Source organism: Heliconius melpomene, chromosome 1 (assembly GCF_056956725.1).
Source record: "Heliconius melpomene rosina isolate 202511_hmr_F chromosome 1, ASM5695672v1, whole genome shotgun sequence".
Taxonomy (NCBI): Eukaryota; Metazoa; Arthropoda; class Insecta; order Lepidoptera; family Nymphalidae; genus Heliconius; species Heliconius melpomene.
In genome coordinates, this window is record NC_140389.1 from 15,807,602 (window position 1) to 15,833,288 (window position 25,687).

The 25,687-nt window shown below is 33.1% G+C and overlaps 2 protein-coding genes across 3 annotated transcripts; one reads left to right on the forward strand and one right to left on the reverse strand.

Moving 5' to 3' along the window:
- Positions 1-106: 106 nt before the first annotated feature.
- Dlic (dynein light intermediate chain) lies at positions 107-13,820 on the reverse strand. Its single transcript, XM_085191168.1, has 9 exons — positions 13,653-13,820; positions 13,221-13,411; positions 12,391-12,594; positions 6,415-6,626; positions 5,917-6,146; positions 5,421-5,532; positions 4,902-5,042; positions 4,304-4,526; positions 107-3,907 (listed from the first exon to the last, which is right to left on the reverse strand). The coding sequence occupies exons 1-8, from the start codon at positions 13,724-13,726 to the stop codon at positions 4,314-4,316; spliced, it is 1,377 nt and encodes a 458-aa protein (XP_085047294.1). The 5' UTR covers positions 13,727-13,820; the 3' UTR covers positions 107-3,907; positions 4,304-4,313.
- A 562-nt stretch (positions 13,821-14,382) lies between these two features.
- l(2)gd1 (lethal (2) giant discs 1) lies at positions 14,383-24,243 on the forward strand. 2 transcript variants are annotated; one of them, XM_085191174.1, is made up of 14 exons: positions 14,383-14,561; positions 14,966-15,170; positions 15,595-15,808; positions 16,258-16,568; positions 17,294-17,512; positions 18,045-18,136; positions 18,576-18,746; positions 19,204-19,387; positions 19,642-19,780; positions 20,088-20,318; positions 21,379-21,556; positions 21,823-21,974; positions 23,464-23,581; positions 23,970-24,243. In XM_085191174.1, the coding sequence occupies exons 1-14, from the start codon at positions 14,529-14,531 to the stop codon at positions 24,141-24,143; spliced, it is 2,421 nt and encodes an 806-aa protein (XP_085047300.1). In that variant the 5' UTR covers positions 14,383-14,528; the 3' UTR covers positions 24,144-24,243. The 2 variants fall into 2 exon arrangements, with proteins under 2 accessions (XP_085047300.1, XP_085047305.1); XM_085191179.1 differs by having other exon boundaries at positions 23,491-23,581.
- Positions 24,244-25,687: the final 1,444 nt, after the last annotated feature.

The window sequence follows — 25,687 nt, forward strand, 5'->3', positions numbered from 1 at the left end:
GTGAGGACAAGTCCTTTTATATATATAGATATAAGAACATATCTGAAAATTCAAAATTGATGAATATTTAGGGAAACAGAAAGTACTAATTAATAAAACACATACATTGAACAGATTCCGTGCTATTTTCTTTATTTAAAATATTTATAATTATAACTTGTACAACAGTCGCCAATAAGCTTAGAAATAGTAACTATAAATATTAACACTTCGATACACCTGTAAAGTAAAAGTACAGAGTTGAGTGTGTTGTGTTAGAAAATAAAAAAAAACTTCAAAGTAAGATGGAAAACATTAGAAAATGTCACCAGTACAGAATAGTTTATTTATATTTTAGTAATATTTTAATAATATAAATTAATATTTATTAGTTCAATTATCGATAATTACAGAACAATTGTTTTAATTTCGTATCTTTATGAGATGGCGACTTATTGGATCTATTGAAAATTTGCGTACATATAATATAATTTACACATTCAATACAAACAATTTTATATTTTTAATATTTTATTATATTACGTGAATTAATAATTTTATTCTATTAAATTATAGCATAAACAACCAAAAATTATGGCTACATAAACCCTAACTATTGAAAGCGTATAACTATCGAATGAGAATCTAACCGTAAATCACTATGCCTTTGCTTCATTAATAAATATATTATATGAAAAAAAAAAAGAATTTTAAAATAAAACTGGAAAGGCTTTGTGCCGCTTTCAAATATTTAAATGATAAAAAAGTAACGAAATACTGCTATCTCTTGTCATTTATTTTTTAATGGAATTGAAATTAGACCTTTTGGAATCTACAATATTATATTTTAATATTATCTCAATACTATATGAGGATGTTACGTGGCTAACACAAAAGTGCAAATAAAAATACTATTTTGTTCTATAAAATTGATATCACAGGACACAAAAATATATATATGAAATATTCATAAATAATCAATGTATCATTGACTAGTTCATATAAAGAAGCAATAATCTAAATGAGCAAAACAATTTTATAAAATCGATAATACCGCAACTTAGTGTCAATACCATATCATATCAAAGCATTTCTATACATAACTTAACATTTCCTGACTTATTTTCAACTAACAACTTTTCCAGATTATTAATTAAATTATAAACATATATTTTGAGTAATCATACGAAAATTTTGCCATATGGTTGGTGAGTGTCATATTTCTAAGATATTTTGAGTTACTTACGTCACATTATGTAAAATTATTTCAGAGTAGATGTAAGCTGTAGGTCTAGTCCGTTTTATTCGAAGATTAAATTCTACATAAAAAAGATTAAAACCGTTCCTGTCCATAATTATGTACGTATGAGTAGACAGAACAAATTCAGTATTAAGAAACTGCGTTTTCTATGCCCCGCCAAATTTTTGAGAGCTAAGAAACAGAACTCAAACCCACACATGTTACAGTGAGAACTGAGAACATGACAATGAAAATAGAACCCATAACCGTCGCTTTCTAGTCAGAAACTGTGTCAGTGCGGCACAGCCTCGTGTTAGATCACTTATACATTGACAGACTTAATTAAATTATGCGCTTTAGCCACCTAACATTTATCCCCCGTTATAAAAATATATCTCTCTTACTACTTGTCATAGCTTATCAATTTTCACCGAATCCTTATTTCATACAAATGAATGATTAAATATTTTCACTAATTATATTATTAGCTTTTTATTATTACGTGATTATTCTATAATTTTACTTATAACTGAAATTATTATTTTTGATAAAATGATAAAGAAAATGTTTAAATGGAAAATAGCTGCCTTAAAAAATAAACGTGTTATTGTGCTAGAAGTAAATGAAATATGCCAACATAAATATAACTAAATTACGTTAATAAGTTACACAAACACACATACATGTAGTTGTTCATATAGAAGCAAATAAAGCAATGTTCATACAGGTCAATATTTAGAAATATAATTGAAAAAGTTTTCTTGTAACTTTTGAACACATATTATTAGAATATAAAATATTTGTGAAATATTAGAAAACAAAATGACCACTTAATTATGCAAAAATGTTGAAAAAATCATTGTGTAGCACTGTTTATTTCGAAAGAAATATATGAATAAATCTACATTTGCTGCTATATGATTCATTAATACTTAAGTAGGAATCTGACATAAGCTATGCTCTTTAAGTTTCTCATAGTAGAATTTAAGTACTTTTGAGTGATTTGATAATAGTGACCTTTAGTTTGTAGCGGAGAGAGCTTTGGGCGTGAGTAAATGAAACTTCATATATTATTCGATAATTTACTATAATAATAAGCACCAAACCACGTTTGGAATGTTCTGTATTGCACCAAATGTGAACATAATCCAATAAATTATTACACTTTTTGTATCAAGAGCGTCGCCAGGTAATGCTCTGAGGATATTTCCTTAATTATACCTCCTACCTTATTAGGTAGGAGATATAATTAAAACAAAATTAAGCTTTACACTTATAGTGTCCTACTAAAATGAAAAAAAAAGTCAAGTCAACAAGTTACATTTCTATTTAAATCTCTCATGATATTTATTGTTTACATAAAAAGAAAAGTTGCCATATTCAGATAAATTCTAATGTCCATTCTAAATGTTTGGCGACGCCCTTGCATCATATAAATACACTTTACATCGGAATCATATATTGTTTTTTAAATAAATTAATTTTGTTACAAAACATAAAGGTCACCATTACAATTCAATGTCTTAACCACTCTAATATGACCTTACAGATATCACAAGCTTTTTATTTATTTTTTTTATTTGAAACAAAGTTTTTTGTAAAATGTTAGACAGTTATTTTTTTATGCTCATGTATCTAAGAAGATAGAGTGGAAAGTGTGTAAAATTACATTTTATGAGAATTATGAGCAAATATTAATACTATATATTATTGTAAGATTTTTTTACCTGCTTGTTTCATTCAACTAAATATACATAAATTAAGTTCATCCAAAACAATACTATAACTGCTTACACATTGTTTAGTAAACATTAAATTCTATAAGTAATGCAGGTTCCATTAAGTATTACAATTTTAACATTTCTTTATTCTGAAAAGGTTATACTGAAAACGATGTATCAATGTCATTATTGTTACTTATAAGAAGATGACAATGATTTGTACAATATCTTTATTGTGCTTTACCTCCCCTATGACTGCCAGTCTTCATAGAAGATCACAAAATTTGATATGACACTTTTATATAGAACCGTGTAGGCCTCACGATCGAAAGAAAATTATTTAATTGCAATTCAATATTCAGTACAAAATTCTACATAAAAATGTCTAGTAATCTCAAGATGATATCGAACGTTTACCAACTTATGACATATTACATAACCCCAATGGCCCAGTCGTCGGAGCCGACCGCCATTCAATTACGAAGTTCAAACATAGGCTAACTAAATAAATACTTAATATCATAAAACAAGTAAAAAATTATTGAATAGGAAATGATTACAACACGTTCTGTTTCACTGTAGTATAATGGAAATGTATCATATCTTTTGCCCGGTAGCGACATTTTTCAAATATAAAGGCTGCCACACATTTACAAATTGGTATAAACGTATTTAATCTATAATTGAATATAAAAAATGTCGCTTGCCTTCAATACATATAATTTACTTTTAGATCACACTGCCGTTGCCTTACCACACATTTGTTGGAGTGTCTACAGTGTCGTGACACTCCCCTAGAGCCGACATTCGAGTCCTGACACAGTGTCGTACGTGTAGTGAGTGTATCGGCAATTGTTAAGCGACGTTTAATAAATAAAAGTCCGTTGCAACTGCAACAAGTACAAGCCAGCGGTGTTACGTGAGACGAGCGCCATCGCGCGCACTTTACGGTAGACTAATTATGTACCTGGAATTAAGAAAATATCACAATTAAAAATAGTTAATATTATAATTGCGAGATACAGCGTGAAGCTAAAGAAAATATATAAAAATAACTTAAAGCAGCAAATTTGATTTCTGTATGAAGTTTTTCATGTATTTTGTAACAACATATTGAAATTTATTCAATAGATTTTTTAGCGTCACGCTGTATCCTTCATGACTGGAGGTAGAAAGTGTCAATTGCGTTAGGAGTGCAGGTACCAGGCCGACATGAAAAGTAACATAGGTAGAGGTTTCTAGATTTGGCAGAACGTTATGCTATATTATCGCGGAGTTCGGGGCGACACGAGAGTAGAGAACAGAGTTCGTCGGTCAACAGAGGTTGTTAAGACAAAGGTGCTGCGGGTGACGAGTAGTGTACCTTCTCGCCGCTAGCACTCGGAGGAGTTGAGGTCGAGGGGCGGGCGCTTGGCGCGCGTGAGGCGGTCGAGCTCGGCAGCGGCGTCGGAGCGCGCGGCGGCGGCGGGCGGGTCGGCGCGCCCCGGTGAGCCTGTCTTCTTGTACAGCAGCGAGTTGAAGAAGTTGGCCAGTACGCCCTCGTTGCCCGGCGTGTTGGGCCCCATGCCGATCTTGGCGCCATCCAACTGGAACCAAATACAATTTATATATAATTAAGTGTAATAAGTCGTGGCGTATGGGCACGAAGTGTGGCTGTAAAGCGATTGAAGATGGTTGTGGGTTCAATCTCGAGGAAATGGAATATTTATTTAAATTTATATTTCCATTTCTTCGCTCTGGTAACAAGGCAAAGCGCGTCATTGAGTTCCGCTACTCAGCATGCAATGCCTTCAGAATTTGGCGGAGAGTAAGGAGCGGAGTGTCTTAACACTGGGTTCCTTCTGCCAACCCAGCGTGTGCGAGATAGAGCGTGATTTTTTTAAATGTAATAAAACATATATACGCTGGATAGAGAAGTGATGGTGAAGCTAAAACACAAAGCAAACAAATCTCTTCTCTACCTGCGCGGTAGTCCTTTGCGCGGCACGCAGGGGCGAGTCGGCACGGGGCGCGGGCGCGCCCGCCTGTAGCGCCGCGAGATGCCGCTGCAGGAACGACTGCTCGTCCTCCGCCGCCACCTCCGACTCGCGGTGGCCGCCGCTCTGAGGGAAACAATAGCAATGTAGTTTGTTAATCATTCAAAGGCAATTGTCGAAGGATATCCGGTAATCCGCTGTATTACACAATGGCGCGTCAGATTGAAAAACGTCTTCTCAATGTTCAATTATAATAAATATGCATTTAAATTTTATATATACTAATTCTGTACGCGTTTAATGGGTACATTGAACGCCATATGACTATGTATATGACGTCACTCAGGTTTAACACTGTTTACTAAACGTTGGAAGTAACAAGCAGTAGATGTCCATACCATGACAGCTACTTCTTTACGTAATTAAAAATACTGATTTTTTTTTTTTAATTCTTGACATGAATTTAAGAAAATGTTTTAATTTAATTTAATTAATAATTATTACCTTTCTCGTGGCTGGTTGTACTATGACATCCCTGTAGTAGTCGTCCGGTTTGCAAGTCTGCATGTTTTCGTATAATATACTAATTTTTTTCATGCTGTCCCAACCTGCAGGACTGTATTGAGAATTTGCTTATATATAATGTTTTGTTTTTAATTATTTTATAACTGTTTATTGAAACTGAAGGATTAATTCGTACTCAAATGTGAATATTATTAACATAGTGTGTATGGTAAAATCTTTGAATTTTAGAATCACAGCAAATGATTTAATCTATCTCATCCCACAGTTACCCTTAATTTTGTATCTTATTAGTGTATGCGACATGACATTGATAAATAAAAGAGGGAGAAGGAGAATACCTTGAATAATATCATAGTACATAAAAGTTACATTACTACTATTGTCTACTAGGCGAAAAAGTACGTATTACATACAAATTATTTTACGTACTTTACAATTAGAATCTAAACAAAAAACAATAAAATACCAAACTCACATAAGAACAGCATCCTTCTCAACAATCAACGCCGGAGTCCTGAACGGCAATCCGTATATCCTATGCGTGAGATATTTGTACAGCAGATCGCAGTTCTTGTCCTCCTTGGCGCTGGTGTAGAAGAGCGCTGCGCCGTATCGGAGACAGAACCGCCTTATCCATTGCTGCATAAAGTCGAAGTGCTCGTCTCTGTAGTCGTGCTCCTTCTCGAGTGTGCTCATGTAGTCAGTCTGTTGGGATATGCTATTTTAGGTGGTATTTCAGTTGGTATATTTGGTTACTATTTTTAACTAATGTAAATAATAAAAAAATCATTCCACAGAGTGGGAATTGAACCCACAATCGCCGTGTTACAGTCACACTCTTGTGCCCGTAACTATTTATTAATTATTAATTAATTAATTAATTCTTGTTCTAGTTATATATGATATAAATTCTCAATTTATAACTAAAAATTATCATATATAAAATAAAAAATCATAAAAAGAAATCCTTTACCTTTGTAGCAACAACAACAATATCCAATCCCAGATTGGTAGTAAGGACCGCCTCCGGCAGTGGATTGTCTTCGTCGTCGCTTTCCAGGTCGTCGGAGAGGTTCCTCGACGAGCGCTTCATGGGCGACGAAGCGGTCGGCTCCAGTTCGTCACCTGGCTCCGTATACCTTTGCCACTTTTGAACCTGTTGTTTTTCACTTTGTAGCCTATGTTCTGAAAAAAAAAACATTTATATAAATATTTTTTATGTTTATTTCACAATTTCTAAAGAGCCGCATAAATTTTTTCGAACAAGAGTTAGACCCCTCTTGGATTACGTCCAATAACCAATGGGTTGCAGAGCAATGGCTCTAGCCAACTAAGCTATACGTAGGGTAGATTTCTATCGAGTACGAAGTATTTTATTAAGTTATGAGATATAAATAATATTAAACTTAGTTTACTAGCTATATCTACAACGATTAAATCCAGTTTTTGTTAAATATTCGTATTCAATTGCGTGCAGTTGCGTTTGCATAATAATCAACCTCGTTCAAACATACAGATAGACAAATGAACACACAATGAATAAACACGTTTTGTTAAAACAAGAAAAATATATAAATAATTTTAAAAATACTAATGGTTTTGTTTATTTAGTAATGTAAACAATGTGCAGTGTGTATTAATCAGCGTCGACGTGAGATGAAACTAATGATAATCATGTAATATTTTTTTAATAACTTAAGTGTCACTACCATTTAAATATGTTTCACTTATGGGTATAAAAATGGATATAAACCACAAAATTTCTGTATAAGGTTGCAAAAGATCATCAGCATAAAAATAATATTACAACTATAATAACCTGGACCATAAAAAGAAGAATTTCATAAAATTCAAGAAAAAGATTTTGGAGATATTTATTACGTATCGCGTCGAGTTTGTATGGAAAAATCCATACCGCATGGGAAACTAATATCTAATACGACATTTGAAGTACGCCCCCGTACTCGCATAAACTTTAGAACTTGGAACGCAGCACAAAATAAACATGATTTATCTAATCTATAGGTTTATTTTCATATATCTTTCGCATTATTCAGTTAAAAAAACACATTTTCACTCAGTAGAAATTTTTACTTCCTAGACATCTCAAATTAATGCGCATAAAAAGACTACAATAAGGGAAGAACCAATTGTCGTACCGTTTCATTTGTACGTACTGAGTAGTTTATTACTCATCAGTTCTAATAAAACCCATTAACGCCACATCTCACTTAACTTACGATGTTTCTCTTTAACTATTTTCTTCACAATGACTAACAAGAGTCAGTGTTTCTTTTAGGATTTTAGTTAATTTTAATAAATATTTTTACGTTTACTATGACGATTATTAGGGTTCTGTACTACCACAAAAGTAAAAAAAAAAACGAAACCGAAACGAAAGAACAATTTGTTGTCTGTCCAGACATATTAATGCCATTTAAAAAAAAGTTAAAACATAGAGTACATTTAGTTTAATGTTATAACTTATATGTTATTAGTGCAGCAGAGTTCTGTAATGTGTTTTAAAGTGTAGGCTTTATAACGCTAATATAGCACAGGTATAAAATATGTATGTAAATAAAGTTTTTGCTTTATGAAAGACTTTCTAAAATCTAGATAAGTTCCCAAACTGGTGATCTGTAGTCTGGGAAATGAAATACTCAAAATCAGCACTAAAGCTTTTATAGTAACGTAGTTTTAATAAAAAAGAAAAAAATATGTATTACAGTTTAGATTTGTACTGACAGAATAATCCAAGTTAAAGTAAAACAAACGTACGGCTTCACACGAAAAGTGGATTTGACATACTTACTTTAAATTTGGATGGGTGTAAGAATTTTTACAGTCTAATGCTTTCACGAATATCATTAAGCGATTCACTTAACAAGGCACTATACGTATTTTCTACAACGACGAGCACTTCGGGCCTAAGTGCTCATAGATATGTAATTTATAAATGAATTTTTTTTTGGGATCTTCTACCAGCACGTACAGATAGACAAGATATATAAAAATTATTTATATTAACTTTTTATAAAAAACACATAAGCAGGTATTATACGATTTTCTTTAAACATTTACTTTCACATTAAAATCAAGTCCAATTAAATTATCAATGAGGTCGCATCCGAGGCAGACAGACAAAAAAGACATCTCAGAACTAGGTAGGTATATATAAAATATAAACCCGTGTAAAAAGAGTACCGGAATTTTACTGGAGCGAACAGATCAAATATCAATTCACCGACGTAAAAGTAAGCAAAAAGGAATAGCTTTTAATGCAATAAAAGTAGTAGGCAAATCTAAATAAATGTTTACGGCGACGCAAAAGCATATTATCGATTTTTTTTGGTGATTCATAAAAGATGAGACTGTGCCAAGCTACTTTAAATAGTAAATAAAATATATAAATATTTATTAGTAAATAGTAAAATATATTATTTATTATTTCACGCTGTATCCCGCACACAGCACAGGCACCTAGAGTTAAGACACTCCGTTCCTCACCGTTGGTAGAATTTTTCGAAGCATTGCGTGTAGTTGCGTGACGGACCTCAACGCCAGGCTTTTGCCTTGGTGCCAGAGTGAAGAAATGAAAATATAAATTATAATTATATTTAAATAAATTATTTCATTTCCACGAGTGGGTCCACGAACCCACAACTAACAAAATAATATAAAATTACCTGTATAAATTGAGTGGACGACAAAAAAAACATTTTTTGACGTACACTGCTATTGCTTACTCTCTATTGGAATCGCCTTTCAATATATTTTAGTTGGATAATATGGCATCGTCCGGCTTTTAACGATCTTAATTACTTTCTTTAATTTAGGTCAAATGCCGACAACACCTGCTTAGTATGCTCCGCAAAGAATCGAGTCCGTAATATGCACAATTTCGAGTAAATGTTGTTGAATGCACCCATTATGTTGGTAGACATTTCTTATATTATAGCGTCAGGTATGCAGGTCGAATTTTAAAAGAAATATTAAAAGGTTTTTAACTTCACGCCATAGCAGGACAGGCCGAGGGAATCTAGTGTTAAGACACTCCGTTCTCCACTTTCCACCGAACTTTCCAGATTGTGCGTTGAGTAGCCCCGCTTTAGTCTTGTAACCGGAGCAAGGAAATGAAATTCCCTCGATTGGAAATCAAACTCACAAGCGCAGTGTTTACAGTCAGACGGTATGTCGCCACGACGGCTTTATATCGAAAGTTGCTTTATTATAATTAAAACCTACGTATACAGACTTATTACAATAATACTAACAGAACACTGCGACAGACCACGTAAGGTCTGTTAAAACAACAAAAGTCACCCTCAATTACTTCCCCTTTGTACAAAGACATACTCGCCCTAATAACATACTGCGTTAAAGTGTAAAGTTTCGTCGCTTTAATTAAAATTGGATAAGTTTTATAATTAAAGATAAGGTATTACTTAAATTAAGGTACTTACCGATTATAATACGTTAATATTATAAGGCTTACGTTCTATAAGACAAAAATAAAATAATAACAAAAAGAAAACAATCATTCCTTCCTATTATATACGAAACACAGAATTAATGATAAATCTCACCGTTCTGCAGTTTTTGGTGTAAAGTGGCGAAACATTTGATTAAATATACTAAAGAATTTAAACAGTAATTTAAATAAATATAATGATGTCAATAAGTTGGTATCGAATTCAAAGGCGCTATGATGACCTACGAGCAGGGTAGGCAGAGGGAACTTGGGGACCTAGTGTCAAGAATTTCCGTTCCCATTAGGATACTTCTATTCTAAACTGTCCACCGAATTCAGGAGGAACTGGTTGTTGAGTGGCAGAATCCAGTGCTACTGTCTCTGTCAGTATATTTCGTTTCCTTGGGTGGGAATCGAACACGGTTGCGTTTACAGTCACATGTTTGTTCCCCTACGCCACGAGTGGCTTTAATATGTAAATAATAATAAAAAGACAAGTTTCTAATAGTTATTCAAAAGTGACACGATTTTCCACAACATAAATAAACCTACACATGTCGTATAGATCCGCAAAACCAGTTAATATCACTATTATAGCGATTACGCGACACTGACGTAACACGTGAGTCACGTCGAGATATACTGTATACGTTACCGTGAACTTAAAATTCTATGCACATAAGCTTTAAGCGTCCGTCCAAGATCTATCTATGTTGTATTGAAATAAGTTTTTATTAAAATATTAGTCTTTTTTTTTCAATCCGTGTTGGATCCCGCATAAAGCAGGGAAGGTAGAAGGAACTTAGGTTCCTTCTACCTTCTTTCTAATGGGGTACCTTAACACTAGGTTAGCCTAGTGTTAAGGTACCCCATTTTCATGTAGTTGAGTTGCGGAACTCAACGTTTTTTGTCCTGGGCTTTTTTCTCGGTCTTTTGAGTGGGTCCAAAACGTAACAGTTTTGGGTTCGATTCCCATTCAATGGACCGCTGCGTAACAACGGCCTCGTCTCCACGTCATTTTCTAGATTAATAACAGAATTAATTTTACACAGTTGTGGTGTATAAGAATGCTTTTACAAGACATATTACAATTAGGGGAATATATTTTTTTCCAATAAGTGTCTAACTAGACCCCAGTTTAATAAAAACGAGATTGAAACGAACATGGATCGTCAATAAGTTTTGCATATCCACATCGAGATGAGAGAATTAAACTAACCACTTTTACATTTTTTTTTACTTAAATAGACAGAATTTTTATTCTTGTTTATAATCGATTATTTATTATTGAAATATCATATTTAAATCTCTATATGTGCTTTAATGTACATATACTTAGTAGTTCTGAATAAACATGAATGTGTACTTTAGAAGCAGATATAATCTTTAATTGTAATCCTAAAACAAGAGTGAAGCGATACATTGTGAGATGTTTACGAGGAGAGAAGAGGTTTAAAAGGAACTGGGTTTACTTCATCTCTCAGGTCAAACGAAGTCAATTTACTAGCATCTTTTAAATGCCTGTTAGAATCCAGTTAGAAACCGATAATTACTGACAAATTAATCACAAATACTAGTATGAAATTCATCATGCATATTGAGCTTTTTTGACAGGGAAAGCAACGATACCCCACTTTCGTTTTTAGGTCATTTTATGAAACATCCCGACATCCTCCGAGAAATAATATTATTTCTTATACATTCCTTTGAATGAAGATCCAATCTATAACTACCGCATTGTCTGACCTTTTTTAACCGCGCTAAAATCATTTCATAAAGTTCATGTAGAAATGAAAAAAAGTCATAAATTAACATAATTAGAGTTCCTATAACAAAACAAAAGTGTGCAGAAAAAGTTAATTCACTACAAATATCTATAGTATATCAAACTGGAATCCAATTAGGATGCGACATTGAGTCATGCAATGCATTAATGATGGCTCTATGCACTGACGATGTTGTGATAACGTTTCAATTATTATAAGAGTTAACAGGGCTATTATTATTTATTATTGGCACATATTTTGAAAAATTAATTTATTTAAAAATGAACTTTGCCAACATGCAATGTCTGTAGAATTCGGGGTAAAACGGAGAATGGAGTTCTCTCTACCTAACTTGTCATTAAATGAATGTGACAAATATTTAAAAATATTACCTACCACCAACACATTACAGGTGAACAAAAATTTTTGAGTTTAAGATTAATTACACAAATATCTACTAATAAAAAAGAAATTTAGACACAAGGGGGAATGAATTCATGAATTTGAATTTTAAATAGGCTTCAAAGGACCCTGGATTCATGTAGAATCTTCTCTTTCACTGGTATGATTGAAACACCATAAATCAAGAAATCAATCAATCAATCCTTTCTTTCCTCATAAAAATATATAAAGCCACCCAGCGAAGGCATGAACAGAAGTTCTATTATAAACAGAAGTTTATACAACATTCCAAACATAAAAACTGACTTACCAGGTGTGAGATCTAATTTGTCTATATGATCACCTAGTACAGATGCCCAGCTCTGCAACTGATCTAACACACCCCATGGCGTAGTCATGGCCACTGTTAGGAGGACCAGTGTATGCGGGAAGGTTTCCTCATTCAGAGCAAACTTGAGGAGGTTAGTGTGGCCCGGGTCCCCATCCAACACCCATACACTGAGTCTAGTGTGATCTACAAAGGAAATTGTAATTAAATATTTTTTATATTTAGTATTATTCCACAGGAAAAAAAGAACTTTTTAAATTAAATATTTACACATTTTGAATCTATAAATACTTCTTAAATTCATTAATTATATCAATTTTGGCGCTATGCAAAGATATTTGCAAATTTATAAAAAGTAAAATTATTTATAAACAATATGGGACAATCATATATTAAGAATAAAATTTATATCTAATGTTTCATTTAATAGTGTCAATATTGTTTTTAATTTTATGTCAACAATAAAAATCACTTAGATTGTTTGAAGTCAAATTCAATAATGCTAAATTTATTATCAAAATAATATGTATTTGATCTTCTGAAAAGTTTCTAATTGGAATTAATGACATAAATTTGACCTAAAATGACCTAAATTTCTTTAATTTCTCTACATACTAAGTACTAAAGTATGAATGGTGAAATTCACATAACAAAGTCCTGAATTAAATTTTAGAAATAACTTCAGCCTAAATGGAAAAGGACTTCAACTTTATGTTTACATTAAAAACTAAAGTTTTCAAAATGTCAAATAGAACTCTAATAACATAAGGTTTAATAACTTTATCACTGTTTACAACTATAAATACACTTACCATCACGGTATTCATCTCTAACGTCTATGTAAGCATATTCGAGGGCCGATCCTTTCTTTGGATCCTCAACTCCTTGTAACTTTGCTATGAGTGTCGTTTTGCCAGTTTCATTATCGCCTAACACTAGAACATTCTTATTAGAAGGAAGTTTTGTATTACCTTGGTTCTGAACTTCTTCTAGAATAGATGACCTGCAAATAAATCACTGTGTTTAAAGAAAATATGTAGAAAAAATGTAACAGTGAACTCTCACTCGAGTTCGGCTTAAGTCATCGCGTATGGTACGTATGATTTATACACAAACAAAGGCAAGACGTTGCAGCTAGGTCACATATTTCTCAGGTACAATTCTTTGACATCACGTAGGTGTGACACATTGGATACCCTATATGGATGCTGCATGTAACTCGTAAATGAACATTGAACAATTACCACAAATTATCCTTCCCATCACCATTTTCTTTCTTTTTAGATTTAAGCCCATTAGCCTGGCCGTTTGTCTCCATTCTTCAGAAATGATAGAAGATAACAACGGCACAAGAGGCTTTTCTTTCGTTTTCGTTTCGGCTGTTCATACGTCACTCTCACAGCAGAGCACAGACGATAAACTCCTGTTGTGTTAAAGTTGCCATGTAAAAGAAATAAATTTCTGCGTGATTATCAAAATATATGAATACAATTCAGATGTGTAAATAATATTAATATTATCTAAGCGCTTTTAAAATATTATACTTCTTACGTAAATGTAATATTTGTATAAAAAATTAAACTTCCTAAACATATCATTCCTCTTTTCAAATAATTATATCCTCAACTAATAAATTATGAATTGTTAATTTAAAAAATATTCAAAATATTTAACGGCTTATTATTATATATTTTTCAAAGAAATCAATTATACGAAACCTGTGTACGTAACTTACGTATAGGTCATCATCACCCACTGTTATACATATACGTATAAGAAAATGACTAATAAAAGAATTTCATATGATATTGACATTGGCGTTGACAGCAAGTTGTGTTTTCCTATATTTTGTGTTTGTGCGTTCTAATATTCCTCAAAAATATATTGTAACGAATGGAATTTTAAAATAAACGCTTAATGTAGCCCAGACATGTAACAAATGTCTGTTTTCCTATAATTTTTAGCATTATACAATATATTTCTTATTACACACAATTGCATTGTTTATCAAGTCTAACATTTATGTGTAGCTGAGTTTTCAATTTCAATTATATATGTAAGATTTCAAATTTCCTTTAATCAAATTTCTAAAGTGTAATCTTTTAAAAATATTTATAAATATGTCTAAGAAACCTAGAGGTAATTTATCCCAGGTGAGTCATTGTAATTGTTTTCTTTATATAAAGTTATTGCTAGTTCCGCTTTTATTTGTTAATGCTCTATTTATAGCTAGTTAGTAGGTGTTTATGTAACAACAGTTTGTTACAAAGAAAAAACACAAAAAACATATCTTTTTATTTAAATATTATCAAGTGAAGTTGTTGGTGATGTGCTGCACAGTATCTGACTGTAAGTGTGACTTGAGAATTCTATTCTTACTCGGGGGAATTAATTATTTTCATATCCTCTCTGGTAACAAGACAAAGAAGGCTTTGAATTTCACCACACCATGTTCAAAAAATTGAGCACAATAGGTTCCTTCTGCCTATTCTGCAATATGTAAGATATAACATGCATTTAAAGAAAAAAGTATCAACAATATTTTTACAATTTACAGTTTGGGTTGTTAGACATCCCTGATGTGGATGTTGATGAGCCAATGGATCTCTCAGATGATGATATAGACCTGGAAGCAGAACTGGCAGCTATAAGTGGAGGTCGTAAACCAAGACCTAGGAAACCAAATCCTACTGCACCAGCAGATCTTGATGCTATGATTGCTGCTAGTTTGAAGGATATTCCTTCAGATGAGGATGTTTCAGGTGTGATCAATCGTAGATAGAAGGATTTTTTACCCTGTGTTTTATGTTTTACGAAGGAAACAAAGTGTTACTTTTTCCTCTTTAGTTTTTTTATACTTATACATGCAGAAGGTATGAAGTAGGGTACTGTAAGGTAACATAATTTTACATAATTTGTAACTGATGTTTTTTCATTCAACTCCAAGTCCAATTCCATATTTCATTTTGAATCAGACTGGAGTTATGAATATAAATAATATTATTCCTCTTTGTGGGCATTAAACCCACAAACAATGCATACTCTCCAATTTTACCACATACTACTGAAATTTATAATTTTTAAATTAAACATTGACCTGTATGAAATATTTATATTATAATTATTTAAATTTAAAACATAATACAACTTCAATAAGAATACATAAATTCAATAAAATAACAACAGGTGACGAAGATGACCCAGATTTACTAAATGAATTACAAGAACTAGCCATAGATGATGAAGCACCACAGGAACAGCCACGCATCACACGTCCAGCACCTCCACCACCATCTGCCAACGAAAGTAGCACAATTCGTTTGTTACAAGAGAGAATATCTAATTATACAGCTGCTGAGAAAACTGCTAAGGAAAATAATGAAAGTAGTAAAGCTAGACGGTAAGTTTCTAATAATAATATTTATTTTTATGTAAGCAGCGGAATCTCTTGTTTAGCCACTTACTACCCACTTATGAGTGGTGCAGTGGTAAAAATATGAGAGTTTAATTACCACTATGAAGTAATAAAATATGTTTTTCCTAATAAAACTTTCTACTTTTACATTAATAGCTTTACAGTCCTAATCACCGAAAGTTATTCTTTGTGTATTGTCATTTGAAATACAGTGTAAACTCCATAATACTTGTTCCTATCTTTTATTTAATACTGATGTAATGCTGTTGTTATAAAGAGTTGGTGTAATGCTATATTGCTATATAGATTGTGTAGAAAATAGTCTAAACCAACCAAAGTCTTGTTTGTTCAACACTGTAGGTAGTTTGTTTTTATAAACCTAACGGTATTATATGTATTTTACACTTTTTCTCATGACATTATTATTCCTTCAGGTTTACCCGAGGCCTCAAAACATTAAATGATTTACTAAAACAAGCAAAAGCAGGAAGACCAATTAAAGATGAAGATATTCCTCCAGCTGTCAGTCTCGGCAAAGCTAACGTTCAAAAAGGCCAAGAAAATGTACCAGTGCCGCCTCCTCGTTCCACTTCCATACCAACACCAGAAGATGTATCTCCAACAGCCCCAACACCTCCAAAACGTGAAAGAGCTCCAACACCCCCTGAACCTAAAGAACCTCCTCCACCTTTACCGACTGAAGATATAGATCCTGCTAAAGCGGCTGGCTTGCAAATGATATTAAGTAATTACTAATTATAACATACATTTAATTAAAAACTGGTGTTTTTTGCAAAACATGGTTGTTTTTACAATCAAATATTGATTATAACAAATGCACAGTTTTCCATTTTACTTGATGGTTGTGGATTCTAATACTCAGGCACAATACATTGTAAAACTTTCTCATCAACTCATGGTCTGTTCTTTCTAGTATCGTTTTTGTCATTATATTACCTACTACTAGACTTATGTTATTATATAGATACATTTTTTATATTTATATAATTTTATCCAAATCGGTCAATCAATTAAATCTTATATTTATATTTTATTTCTTATATGACACCTTATGTACTTATTCAATAAATCCCACTAATATTATAAGTGTGAAAGATTCTGAGGACGGACGTTTGTTCTACTTTTACGCAAAAACTACTACAGATTAAAATCTAACTTTACTGTAATGTGCCGATATATCAGAATAACACATAGGTTACTTTTTTAGTTTATTTACATTAGGGTAGGCAGAGGGAACTTTGTGTAACTCAACGCCGCGTTTTGCTCGACACCAGAGCGAAAAATATAAAATATAAATTTAAATAAATATTTTATTTCCTTGAATGGAGTTGACCCCACAATCAATCGATTTTACAGCTCCTGCGCTACGATTGGCCTGTAATATAACGAAGACGGGCGAAGCCGTGCTTAATAATATAATATAATATTATAATAACCCCTTTTTTCTAGAAAGAAAAGAAGAATTCAAAGCCGCGGCCCTATCAAGTAAACATGCTGGGGAAAAAGCTATGGCATTAGAATATTTAAAAGTAGTGAAACAATTTGACATTGTATTAGATGCCTACAAATCGGGTCAAGATATGGATTTGAATGAGTTACCTACACCGGAAAGTATAGCTGTAGCGTTTAAACAACAGAAGAGTGAAGAGCAAATACAGAATTCTTCAGGTTAATATCAGATTTTTTTTAGTTTTACTGTGTATCCAACATTTACCAGGGTAGGTAGATCTCTGCCTGATTATCTAATCTGAAATAAGTGTTAAAACACTCCATTTCCTACGTACCTGTTAATTTTCGATATTTAGCGTGTTGAGTGATGCGCCTTTTCTATCAGAACTAGAAAATTAAAATAGAAAGAGTAGGAATTGCAATTAAATGTGGACTCACTGCGCCATGACGTCCTCAAGGTCGTAAGGTTAAGGGTAATTTAGGCAGAAAGTATCTTTCATACATAGAAAAATACCAGCATACATCCTATGTTATTATAAATATAGATAAATAAAGAAATGTTTAAGTTATGTCTTAAAATATAATCATAATATTGGTAAAATGAACCTTGAAAAATGTTTTAATTTGGACTTTTTACTAAATACGTTTTGGTTTATACCAATAATTTATTTTCAAAAATCTATCTATCTAAAATTGATCTGAACTTATAACCAGGAATACATAATTTACTAATAATTATATTTTCTTATAGAACCTGCCCCAGAACCAATACCTGAGCCTTTGGGATTGATAACAGCCTCCACAATGGATGAAGGTTTAAAACAAAGACTTGCGTATTTCCAGGTATGTAATTAAATACCTTCATGCTGTATCACGCATATAGCAGGATAGCTGCCTATTTATCTGCAAGTCTTACCCTACATTTTTTGTATGAATTGGATACAATAAGTGTGGCGTGCTGGAATTTAACTCTTTTTGTGTTATTAGAGTGGAGCAGTAAAAATAATTCAGACTTCCGAGGGGGGATCGAACCTACAATTACCGCATATGAAGTCAGAAAAAGTATGTCATATTATTTTTATAACGAATACTGTGACCGAATGATGTTATTTTTGACTAAGTTATTATAAAGGTTGGAAAATGATTTGAAGGTTCAAATATCTGATTGTTGTGATTCTTGGCTCTAATGCAAACAGTGGGATATATTGCGTGAAGGGTTGCTTAGCGATTCCTTGGTCGTGACTATCTAGCCTCCTAGACACTTAAATATTTTTTTGAATAGGACCAAGAATCCAAATCCAAGGAGCAAGGCAACACATCCAAAGCTCGTCGCATGGGCAGGATAGTGAAGCAGTACCAGGACGCAGTGAAGGCGCACGCTGCAGGCAGGCCTATTCCTGTGGACGACCTGCCCACGCCCAATGGATATGCACCACTGCCTACTGAGTCAGGAGTAAGTTGATATTTTTTTGATTTAAAAGGAAGATGTAAGGCAAAATAGTGAAGTAATGCATCCATAAGTAGAATAGTCAAACAGCAGACATTTGTGGGTTTTCTTTTTTACTTAAATGAAAGAGTTTAAAAGATTAATCCAATACATCCAATGACGACATCCGATCCCCGTAAGAGTGGTGTAGTGAGCATTGGATGTCGGTAGATTTTCTATATTTCTAGATGATGGTTGCGGTACAATTTTGGGATTTGGATTACTGTTGATTATACACTTTTTGAGAGTGAATAATGAGCAAAAGTTCAGAAAGCCTAACTTTATGACGGTCATGACTCATTGACTGTACAGAAAGTTATTGAAATGATGTCTTATTTTGCTAGATCAGACTAAGATACTTTAATAATTAAAAGTATAAAATATAATATTAGCGTTCTTTGACAAAATTACATTGTATTTCCAGTCTCGGCCTGCTCCCAACAAACCAAGCCCTGCCCCCTCGCAATCTTCAAGCAACGCCCCCACGCCCAAACCCAGCAGGGCAGCCCCACCTGCCACCACGCCCAGTAAATACGACAAGCAGTTGACATTATTGTTGCAAAGGCAGAAACTGTTCAAAGATGCCGCCATATTGGCCAAAAAGGACGGTGAGAAACCAAACCATGCCCTTTTATAGTAACAATTATTAAACACAAGAATAATTTAAGGAAACCACTATCATTGCATTTTGTGTGGCGAAATTCAACACCTACCTTTGTCATATCAGAACGAGGAAATGCTAAATATTTGTTTCTCTTTAAATAGGAATTAAACTCACAACCGATTACAGCGAAACGTTTTCTTTTTCTTTGCGTCACGATGGCCTATTTCTGCTCAATAATTCAAAAATTAATTGTAACAGGTGACCTTGATGTAGCGAAAGAGCATCTACGGGCGGCAAAAGGTTTTGATTCAGTGATTGAAGCAGCCCGAGGAGGTCTCAAGGTGGATTTGAACTCGTTACCACTCCCACCTTCGACTAAGAAATCCATTGAATATTCGTGAGTGTTTGTTTGTTTTGTATAGGCGAAATTATTTTTTTTATGCTTAGCAATGATTTTTTATAAGAGACATGATGTTGTTTTAAGTTATTTTTAAAATATTTTTTCTTTTTAAGTGAAAAGTAAGAGAATTGTGTCTTAATATGAGGTATAAAAATATCAATGTAGTTTGATGGGAACATATAGCTTAACGGTCAGGGCACTTAAATAGATTTGTAGAGGCGCGAGTTCGAGTTACATTTTTTATACATTTTCAAATAAAAATTGCAATAACACTTAAAATTATAAAAAATAATTTCCATACTAGATTCGACATGATATCAACCGAGGAATGTGGTCCACCGGATGACACGAGCATAGCTTTCAACGACGACGACGCCATAGAGCGTCTTTACCGTCAGCTAAACAGTCAGCTGAAGCTGTGCTTGATGAACAGAGACCATTATAAAGCTATAGGGAATATAGCTGAGAGTAATCGCTTCGAGCATCTCGCTCTTAGTGTGCGGGAGGATATGCGTGTGGTTGGGGTTGCCAGCGCGTAAGTGTTTTTGTACTTTTTTTTAGTTGTATTTCTTATATGGCAAGGTAGGTAGGGTACCTAGTGTTACGGCATTTCTTACATACTGCTTAATTCTTGAGGGTTGGCGGGTTGAGTGGTGGAAGCGTTTCTATCAATGCGCGACGCGCTGTCCATGGTCATGCAGGCCGTGCCTAGGGATTTTAAAAATATTGACGTTGCGTTGTATATGCGTGTTATATATTATGTACATTATACGGATCTTCTAGTATCACTTCAGCATGGTAGCACAGAGCCTGACTATAAGTGCAACATTTGTTTAGTTCAATCGTTGCACGAAAATCAAGCGCGGCATTAAGTTTCGCCACTCAATCATAAAAAATATATTGTAAACTAGTGGGTCCGTGCGGGGCTACACCCGCTTGAAATAGAAATATTGATAAAGAAATTGGAAACTAAAGATTCAGTCAATTCAGTAAAACAGTTGATGAAAATATCTGTGACGAAAATAACTGTTACGGCAATTAGCAAATTTGTCGTACTAAGTACTTTAAATTGACATAACTTTTTTTTATGAACCGAATGTAATAAAATAAACCCTATATGTTGCCAGTCAGTGGCGTAGCTAGGGTGCGGTGCGGTCGCACCGGGCATCACGATGATCACGTTTTTTTAGAACTCATCCAAAGGAAAGGGGCATCAAGTCCCCTAAGCCGCACCGAATTTAAAAATCATCGTTTTAGGTTCTATTACGGTAATAAAGATTCCCATTAACATATTTTTTAAATATCTTCCAAGTACAGACACCCTCTTACGATTTTATTATAAGTATAGATATATGATATGACACATAGTTTGTGAGAATGAATGTATGTTCCTTTTTAACGGAAAAACTACTGAAAGAATTTATAGAGAAAAAAATATATAGCTTTCACATCAGAATAACACATAAGCTACAAGTTTAAACAAAACATGTAAATTTTTCATTATAAACGTTTTGTGCAATTTGGCTGTAATATACCACTAAGCTTAAGAGTTCAAATTCGTGTTTGGGGCGCTAGCAATTAATGTTTGTTTTCAGTCACAGCCCCGTACCGCCGCAGTTCCACTATGAGAATCGCAAATTCTCTATTGTACAATGCAATCACGACCTTAACCTGAACGACTTAGAGCTGACAATCGTCCGCGGCATCGCATATAACGTGACCAACCCCAAGGAGGTCGATACTTATGTCAAATTTGAATTTCCCTATCCACAGGTTAGTAATTGGTTTTTTTGAAGATCTTTATAAAGATTATTTCGTTCTGTTATCTTTTCTATTCTATAATTTATTAAAGTGAATTGTTTTTATTTTGTACTAAATGATAGTTTCTACGTTTCAAATTCTTAATATTTACGCATTTCGTTTTTTGATTGTACACGTGATGGTTATCGATCGATTATATATTCGATTTCCATGTGCAAAATGCATATACATAAATTAATAAAAAACATACTATGTAAACATACTATGTAAATTACCAGGAATATCCCGTGTCAGATAAGACTCACGTGGTGAAAGACACGAACAGCCCTCAGTACTCCTCCGTGTTCCCTCTCACCATACAACGCAATGCCAGAGCGTGTTTGAGAGTATTCAAACGACACGCCATTAAATTTGAAGTCTATTCTAGAGGGTAAGTTAGCCTTATTTTGTGCAGGATAGTTATTATTGTAAATTAATAAAGAATTTATTAATTTTATATTGACAAAAACAACGGCTCAGTGTGGCCTAGGCGCATCTAAAGATATTTTTAATAGATTTGTTCCTGCAATTTTTTTTTCAGACAATAAAAATTGTTATAGTTTCTGGGGTAGGCAAGAGACGGTGGTCTGGTTTAGGGTGATCACGGACCATTTGGCCCACCCTTTTCCTACACCCATGCTATTGAGCTTGTTGCCTGAAAAGAATCTCAGTAAAACTGCGTTCCTTCTATTTGAATCAAAAATGTTATAATTTTAATATTATTGTCAAAAATATATATGTGCACATATATATTATGCAACATTTTAGTGTATTAGCTACGAATTACAATCTATTTAAATAGATATTCATTTTCTTGAGTGGAAATCGAACTCCGCGTTTACAGTCGCGCGCTAGTGCTCCTGAATCATAACTGGCCTCAACTCTTAATGTTGTACATATTGAAATAGCCTTTTGTAAGACAAAATAAATGTAGGATACAGTGTACTCGTACTCGTATTTTATGTTGTGTAACCAATTTCACCTGTTTAAGTGTTTTGTGTTATTTTTCTATTCATTATGTCACTTACTAACTCCTCCTCATGCTTATTAGATTTTTACATCATTCGCTATATTTTCGTTTCGTTACGTTGGATTCGTTATATTTACAACATTCGTTTTTCATAGCAAATCTGTCCATAATGTTTATAAGGTGTTTTGTGTTTTTTGTTCTATTCATTATGCTATCTGAAATCTTCATGTTTTTCATTATTATACTGTATATTAAACGCTTCATAATAAATTATAAGAAAACTTATGATTGTCTTTACATTCTCTTCATCACCTTACTTCATATCCATTTTCATTTTATTACTATTTTGTATCTTTTACTATATTTTATTTTTACCGAGATAGCTTTATAGTTCTTGCTAATATCAGGTTTTAAGTATTATATTTAATTAGATTTTTAATCAAATAGTTTTCTTACTATTAACATGTATGTATATCGCAAAAACATTTGTCATTTTTGAGAAATCTTAAATTTTATAGAGCCAGATAAATTTAGAGAACTTATCAGTTTTTAGAAAAATCTAAAAATGTTTAGACTTTCTCCACTTTCTTTCATTCGCCACATTGCGTGTAGAATGGCAAACCCCCTAGAATTAATTTTAACCTTTGAGAATCTCATGTACGTCGCCATTAGATTTTTCTATTTTCCATTATTATGTAGGGTGTCTCGTTGTTGATTGTTGGGAACTTAAAAAAATATTTTTTTTAAACGTTAGTAGCTAGTGTATAATTAAAAAAGTCATTAAAGGGTTATTGTTGATGCCATATTATATATGTAAGCATGAGTGTATGTCTCTTCATTTTTTATCATTGTACCACAGTATTATGGGTCATTTAGTGTATTTAGCTTCGCATGGGTGCACAATATACAGGTGTGGCTGTAGTGCGTTGTGTTGCAGCGGGTGGTTCAGTCGGGACACTCTGCTGGGCACCGCCAGCGTCAAGCTGGCGCCATTGGAGACCCAGGTCACTCTGCATGAGAGCTTTCCGGTGAGTTGTATTTACTTTTTATGGCTTCACGCTGTATTGCGTTTATAGCTACTTAGGCAGAAGGAACCTTGTGTTAAGACATTCTGTTCCCCACTTTCTCATGAATTTTCACAGTCGACGCCACGGGTCTGGAAATCGAACCCACAACCGTCGCGTTTACAGTTACATGCTGTGCCACTCCGCCAAGACGGCTTCATCTTGTATCTATTTTGTATGAAAGAGCCTTATGTAATCATTATTAATTTATTATATTTAAAATAATATTTTAAATGTATATCGGGGTAATAAAAAAAATTGATCAACTTATAAATAAATCGATTAACCGCAAATATTAGTAATTTGAAAGATTTAATAGAAAAATGTCTTAAATTTCATTTTATGATTCCAGTTAATGGACGGCAGGCGACCAGCGGGTGGATCTTTAGAAGTGAAGCTCCGCGTCCGCACGCCGCTACTGCAGCAGCAAGTAGAGACAACCACACAACGCTGGCTGATTATTGACAACTTTTCGTTCATGGACAACCAGAGGGAGAAGGAGGACCCGCCTTTTACTGATGATTAAAAGAGAAATAAAAAACAACATTATAAATATAAGGGATATTGTTTAGCTGCATAGTCACATGTGTTTAAAAAGTTTTATATTAATCAATCAATATTTATAATCTTTTTATTTTCTACTGACCAACTGATAGACAGTTCTTAACCAAAACTACTGGACACAAGAAGCCGAAATGTGGCATGTACATTTTTTTTTTCAGTATCCCGCATATAGTAGGGTAGACAGAAGGAACCTAGTGTTAAGACAATCCGATCTCCACACACCGTGGACTTTTCGAGGCATTGCGTGTTGAGTGGCGAAACTCAACGCCGTGTTGCCTTGTTGCCATAGCGAAAAAGTGAAAATATTAATAAATAACAGTTTATTAACCAGAGTGGGGATCGAACCAACAACCGTCGAATCGTCAAATTATAATAACAAAAAAAAATGTGTACAAAGGATTAAGATAAGAAAAGAAGATTAAAAAATCCCACTTTTCCCCATCAGAATATTGTAAGGACAGCTTTGAAACAGGCAGACATATTAGATTTGTTGGTTGCTATAAATATACATGTATAGTAGGTTTGGGTTTTTATTGTTATTATGGTGTAGTGGTACTTCAACTATTATATTAAAAATTGTAGATTAATTTTTTACTATATGTCGAGTGTCAATTTGCATTTTTTGTATGCTTATAATATATATTATAATCATATATGTGAAATGTAATTATAATTATTATTACGTCATTTCCTATATTATTTTAATGCGTAAATTACATATATAATAAGTATATAATAACTAAGTCATAGTCACAAACTTTGTCAATCTTATTTCATGCAAATAAGAAAATTGGTAATATTGGCATTATCTATATTATTAAATATTAAACTAGTGCTTGGACTAATATTCTTAATTTTACAAAATATATTTCAAATGTATTTATTTTTCATAATTTGAAATTTAGTAATCTAGTAGACTTTTTATTGGGCGTTTCATGATATGCAAAAAGCAATGAAAACTTCTAATTATTTTATAATCTGCCATTTTCGATGACACAAGTTTATTTATATATATTTTTCGTTCATCAGTAAAACCAGTCAATGTTTAACAAAACAATTTTGGTCAAAATAATGAACCAGTCTGTTAATATATTGTACTAGCCGACGCGCGCAGCTTCGCTTGCCTATTTAAGGGTGAATTCTAATAACCCATGAAACATGTGTTCAATGAAATATTTTTAAGTCTAAATTTCAAATTTTATAAAAATCAGTGGCGATTTAAAGATTTTTCCATACAAACTTTCAACCCCTTATTTGCACCCTTAGGGGGTGAATTCTAGAAAACCATGAAACATGTGTTTAATTATATACGTTTAAGAGTCAGAATTTCAAATTTTATGAAAATTGGTGACGATTTAAAAAAAACCTACACAAACTTTCAACCCCTTATTTGCACCCTTAGGGGGAGAATTCTAGAAAACGATGAAACACGTGTTCAATTAAATACTTTTAAAAATCGAAATTTCAAATTTTATAAAAATCGGTGCCGATTTAAATTTTTTTCCA

Coding starts and splice junctions, on each gene's coding strand:
- Dlic (XM_085191168.1), bottom strand. CDS start 13,726: ATGGAGACAAACGGCCAGGCTAATGGGCTTAAATCTAAAAAGAAAGAA. Junction 5,533..5,916: donor GAGAAGGATGCTGTTCTTAT/GTGAGTTTGGTA, acceptor TTCTCAATACAG/TCCTGCAGGTTGGGACAGCA. Junction 5,043..5,420: donor TACAACCAGCCACGAGAAAG/GTAATAATTATT, acceptor TGTTTCCCTCAG/AGCGGCGGCCACCGCGAGTC.